Source organism: Vigna unguiculata, chromosome 11 (genome assembly GCF_004118075.2).
Source record: "Vigna unguiculata cultivar IT97K-499-35 chromosome 11, ASM411807v1, whole genome shotgun sequence".
Taxonomy (NCBI): Eukaryota; Viridiplantae; Streptophyta; class Magnoliopsida; order Fabales; family Fabaceae; genus Vigna; species Vigna unguiculata.
In genome coordinates this window covers 32503204-32509606 of record NC_040289.1, presented here as the reverse complement: position 1 = coordinate 32509606, position 6403 = coordinate 32503204, and the positions used below count along the sequence as shown (strand labels likewise).

At 29.9% G+C, this 6403-nt stretch overlaps 1 protein-coding gene across 1 annotated transcript; it reads left to right on the top strand.

Annotated features, from left to right (window-relative positions):
- Positions 1–2882: 2882 nt before the first annotated feature.
- On the top strand, positions 2883–4228 carry LOC114170084 (mitogen-activated protein kinase kinase kinase 18-like). The gene has a single exon (XM_028055566.1). It carries the CDS (start codon positions 2962–2964, stop codon positions 4030–4032), a length of 1071 nt encoding a protein of 356 aa, XP_027911367.1. The 5' UTR covers positions 2883–2961; the 3' UTR covers positions 4033–4228.
- The last annotated feature ends 2175 nt before the right edge of the window (positions 4229–6403 follow it).

The following is a 6403-nucleotide window of genomic DNA, read 5'->3' as shown; positions in this document are numbered from 1 at the left end:
TTGAAAATAAAATTAACTAATCTAAACTAATTCAATTAAGAATATTGGTTTTGTTTTCTTCAAATTATGTTGAAAATTGAGTTTTATGATTTAAAAGATATATATCTATGGTCTATTTTATATTAACGTAAGGTTAGTTTTTTAATGACTAGATACTTATTGGTTTAATATTTCTTACATTTGTTACTTTTTTTTTATATATGTCATTCCTTTTTTTTACTTAGAATATGACAACAGAAAGTACACAACATATAATCAATTAGAACACTTGGCAATGCTTGATAAGCATATAAGAAATTATAATGCGTAAAAAAAAGAGTCAAAAAATAGAGAAAAAAAATTAAGCATTAAGTATTAAATAAAATATATTACTCTAAAGTTAAAGAACAATTGATCCGGACTTCAGTTTATTAAAAAATTCAAGAATTTAATAAGCTATAATTGGATTGATTCACTTTAAAAAAATAGCAGGACTAACTCCAACCAATTTAATGGTTTGGGTTGAATTGTCAAATCCATTAAATTAATTGAGTTCAATAAATAGTCATAAAATAGACCTACATCACATATAAATGATTATGATTAAGCTATTAAATAATCCCGGAGCTTTATAACTTAATTTTGATAATTCATGTGTGATTTCATGATCTTTATGTTATCCTTTTACTTTTTTTATATATATACAAACAATTCTTATACTCAATGAATATAAGAATATTGGTAGTTCTTACTAATATAATAAATCCTAGTTTTAGTAATTCAAAGAAATAAGTATTGGTTGTCCTCTTAAGATTATTTATTTTAAATAATTTCTTTATCTATTGCTTATTGATAATGTGATTCAGATACATCTAGTCATTTTGTATCAATTAACTTAAATTTAGGTGTCTAATTAATCAGGGCTATACCACTTCTTATACGAAAAAAAAAAATTACTTCATTCAATGTGTGATGTAATGTGCTTATATATGAAATTTATTTTGTTCCCGGACATTAATTTTTATTTAAAATAATTTAAATATGAAGAAATAACCAGTTTTTTCTTTTTAGAAGATTTCTATCGCATTAATAAAAACAAGTCATTATTTTCTTGAAATAAGTTTAACATGCTTTTTTAAGATCATTTTAAGCATTTAAAGTACTATTAAATGATAGATAGACATTGGGTTAATTTTTTCGTGGTTAATGTATTTTTATTTTTATTTTTATTATGTATGAATCTAATTCCCTCTATTTTTCTTCTATCACATTATTAAGCAAACCACAATTATATATATATATATATATATATATATATATAATTATTATTATTTTAATATATACGTTTATAAGTGTTTGAAAAAACTATTTTAAACTAGTTTTAATGTAAAATTACATAATATAAATAAATTTTAATTTTTAGATAAAAATATATTATTACACGATTACAAATTTATATATATTTTAAAAAAAAAAATTTAGAGCATAAATCCGAAAGAAAAGAAAGGAAAGCTTTTGTCTTTAGAAAATTAAGTAAATAATAACAGATAAAAAAGTTAAAGAAAATAAAAAGGATTAAAATATAAAAAATAGTAATAAAAAATTAAAAAAAATTACAAATTTAAAGTTAATTGAAATAACTTATAACTTACAAAGTCTAATTTCATCAGATGAACTACTTTCAAATTTTTTATCATATAGTGTTTTTTTTTAATATTGGGTAAACTAAATTTTAAACTAATAAAATAAATTAAGACTAGCATTAACAAAAAAAGAAAAGAACAGAGTTTATCAATCACTTATACAAATTCTACAACTACTTTCCACCTTTGAATGATCCTTCAATTTTTGAAAGCTCAAAGGAAAATCCACCAGCTCATGAAAAATGTTCCATTATCATCGAGACAAGTTACAAGAAACAATGATGATAACATAACTTTACACATTAGAAACATTAAAGGCGTTGAGGACGAGTATATTATTAAATAATTTAACTAATTTTCATTTCACCAAATCCATATAAAATTGACTGAAATATAAAAATATTTAACAAATTCTTGACTAACAATTTTCTACATTTTACGAATAATTATATTTCTTTGGGAGAAACGTTTATAACAGGAGGAGGTGGAAAAGGTCTGGAACATATTTATTTAATGGGAAAACAACGGAATTTTCTCTTTAATATTTGACTGCTATCTAAACCACCTGCACCAGTTGACTTGTACTCTTCTTCACCCTATACGACTTCTAATTTGTCAAGTCTACACATTCACACGGTAACAGTCACAAAAATCAATCCTTATACCATCAAATAAAACTAACTTCAAAAAAAGATACCAAACTTTCAACCTTTGGGTGGTTCAACTCTTCAAAGTTCATACCCACCCAACTCGCCAAATCCTTCCCCACATTAATTTTTTTCAAACTTCATCTAACTATAATACAAAACAAGGAATCTCTCCTTCATTGCCACCCCCATCTACCTCATCCAAAACTCTTCACATCTTAATGTGCACCAATCTAAACACTTTCCCTAATTACACACACTTAACATCCAATCATAATTAAACTCAACGGACCTATGTATATCAGGGTGTATCAATATAAATTTAATTTTGTTCATATTATTATTAAGTATATGAAAAATATTTATAATCTCCATAATCTTATATATAAATAAAAATGTACAAATATATCACTGAACTTTAAGATATTACGTGTCCTTTGCCGACTAATAACCTCTGCCATCAAAATTAGGCCACGTTGACCACTCTACACACAGAACACAAAACAAAGGATAGAGAGAGTGTGCCAACCAAATTAAGTACCCAACCAATAAAAACAACTTTTTTATAAAAACTTATACTCAAAAGTGTCTTCTTTCAATTCGATACACACACATATATATAAAGCCCGCAATAACTAAACTCAAACTCCTCACAAAACCCCTTCACTTTTTTCTTTCCAAATAAACATAACATGGGGTGGCAAAGAGGCCACACTATAGGCCGAGGCTCATCAGCCACCGTCTCCACCGCCACCTGCTGCGCCGGTGGCGGTGTCTTTGCGGTGAAGTCGGCGGAGGTGTCTCAATCGGAGTGTTTGAAAAGGGAGCAGAAGATTCTGTCCTCTCTGAGTAGTCCTTACGTGGTTGCGTACAAAGGGTGTGACGTTACAATGGACAACAACAAGCTCTTGTTCAACCTCTTCATGGAGTACATGCCCTTTGGCACGGTTGCTCAGGCGACTCGCCGGCACGGTGGGAGGCTCGAGGAAGCGGCTATGGCACGCTACACCAGGCAGATTGTGCAGGGGCTAGAGTACTTGCATTCAAAAGAGTTGGTGCATTGCGACATCAAGGGTGCTAATATCTTAATCGGTGAAGATGGGGTGAAGATTGGAGACTTGGGGTGTGCCAAGAGTGTGGTGGATTCCGCGGTGGTGATCGGCGGCACGCCGATGTTCATGGCGCCGGAGGTGGCGCGTGGGGAGGAGCAAGGGTGCGCCAGTGACATTTGGTCACTTGGGTGCACTGTGGTTGAAATGGCCACGGGAAATGCACCATGGCCGAGTGTGGAAGACCCTTTTTCGGTGCTTTATCGTATTGCATATTCCGGTGAAGTGCCTGAGATTCCTTGTTTTCTATCTGAGGAAGCAAAGGATTTTTTGGGGAAGTGCTTGAGGAGGAATCCGGAAGAGAGATGGAAGGCCAGTGAACTTTTGAAGCATCCATTTATTGGAAAATCATGTTCCAATAAGAATAAGGAAGTATTGGAATCTAATTCAAGCAGCTCCCCAACTAGTGTTCTTGAGCCATGCTTTTGGAGGTCTGTGGAAGAGTCAGAAAGTGTTGGCGATTTGATTCACAACCCAAGAAAGTTTGAACTTTTTGCTGCTGGGAGGGTCAGAATGTTGGCTCTGTCTTCTGGGGTACCCTGTTGGGCACAACATGATGATGAAGATTGGATCACGGCCAGAGGGAATGGAGGGAAAGGTTTCGGCAATGGTGGGGCAGGGACAGCTTCTGGTAGTCATGAGTTGTCTCACTAGGAATGGTGAAAAAGCAATGTCAGTGGTAGAAATTAGTGGACATGTTTGTCAGGATCACAGATGTAGAGTGCTAGTGTTGTAGTTAGTGATCTCATTTTTGACCCAGGCATTGCTTAGTTAGATGCGATTCCCTTAACATCAGATTCTTGTTTATAATTCAATTATTCAATATTTCATTCTCCCCTGTTCTATTCTATCCATCTCTCTTTAACTTCAAACAACAAAAAACTGTTTATATTTCTGCATAATAATTACACCTTTTTTCTATTCTTTTCTCATTTTCTTATATTTGGTCTAATGTGAACAATTTGCCATATCAGCCTAGTTTAGACAAACAAGTAAAAGTCTGATCTTTTAGATTTTTTTTTGCTCTGTTCAGACCATGACCAGATCAAATTAAAAAAAAATCAAATTTAATTTAGACTTAAACTTGAAAAAATCAAACTATAAATTATAATTCATTGGTAGAATTAGGTTAAATTGAGTAATTTTCTCACCTTTAAGTACTTATTGTATTTATGTTTGGTGCACTGAATTTATCAGGTCTAATTAAAGTTAAATTATTATATGCGACGTTTATCTTTAATTTCACTCATAGTTTTAAATCGATTTATACACATAAATAAATCCTTCTCATTGTATTATGTGTCATTATTAGGTATAATACGTGCTAAATTTCTGTCCTTACACATCAGTTTCGATTTTCTTTTACGTGAAAGTGATACATATAATAAGAGTAATTTCAAACATAGAAATTTAAAAACGTTTTTCACGAGAGACCAAAAATGAATATACTCGTGGAGAATAAAGGTTTAGATATATATATAATATTCGAGCCTCATCCGTAACATTTTTCCGGACTTAACACTAGATATTTTTTGGATTTATGTGTGTATCTTCCTAGAGGCATCCGAAGAGAATATAGAAGTAACTTTTGTTACTTTTTTGTTCAAAGGTAACAACATGAAAATGGAAGATGGATGTACGACAGCATCCTTTGAAAATCGAAGTTTGTTGATTTGGTGGAAAAAAGATAATTAAGTGAGATAAAACAAGGTAGGGAAAGAGAACAAGGTGGCATGGCTGGTCCCAATCTGTTTTTTCTGGTACATCTGAAAGAAGAAACAAAAACAAAGGAAGAATAGCAATTTCCTAAAGACACCTAACCGACCCCATCATATCATACTGAACTTGGCTTCAACCTATCTTCTATTATTTGGGATTGTTGATTCCAATGGACATGAGCAGAGGGAACCATCATGGCCACCCTTTGGAGCAATGTCTCTCAATGTCCTTGGTTGGTGGCTTTACTTTGTCTTTTTTTACCTTTCTAAGGACTCATGTATATTGGTAGGTTTAGAGATTAAATTGTGTTGGTTAGCAGATAAATTATCTACTCATTAAATTCCACTCTCCTACACCAAATCAATATGTAGCTTTAGACAAACGTTGTATATATGGTGGTTTAATATTATCATACAAATTCATCTTCACGTTGCACTAATCTTAAAGTTACAAGTTCAATAATATCTCTTGTAAAATAGGAAATGTCTCTTCTATTTTCATTGAATTAAAATGATAATAATAATTTGGCTTAATCAGTATTTTGGCAATAATATATAAGAGATTTATTTCATAAACTTTTTGTCTTTACTTAAGTCTTCAATTTATTTAAAAGAATTTAATTTAATTCTTTTTATTAGATTGGTGTTAATACCGTTTGAAAGATGGTCACATGTAACTATTTTGACTTTTTTTTTATTGATATGTTTTATTTAAATTTCTTTTCTCTTTAGTTTTTTTTCCCAAACACAGTTTTTTCATTGTCATCCTCCTTACCATTGACCTCCTCGACCACCTTACCATTAAAGTCTATATCAATCTCATTAATATCGTATATTCCTTTTTATCACATGGCGTCATACCTAATGGCGTACCATAGTAGTGACCAAAGAGGTCATGACTCTCCCAAATTTTTTTATATTTATATAATTTTAAATATATTTTTTAAAAATTAAATATTTTTAACATATTTTATATATTTGATATTCTAAAAAAAATTTATATGTATGTATTTATATATAAAGAATTTTCTTCTTTTTGTCCGTATTTATTTTTCAATTTTACATTTTAAATGTTTTTTAAATAAAAATAATTTTTTTATTAATATTATCTTTAAAGTGATTATTTTTTTAATTTAACCATTTTTTATTTGACTATTTTTTTAAAAATTAATCGGTATAAATGAAAATCAATTATTATAAAACTATAAAAATTATTTTATTTTATTTTATAATTATAATTATAATAATAAAAATAATTTTAATTTTAATTTTTTTATTATCATAAAAAAGTAAATACAATGTTTTTA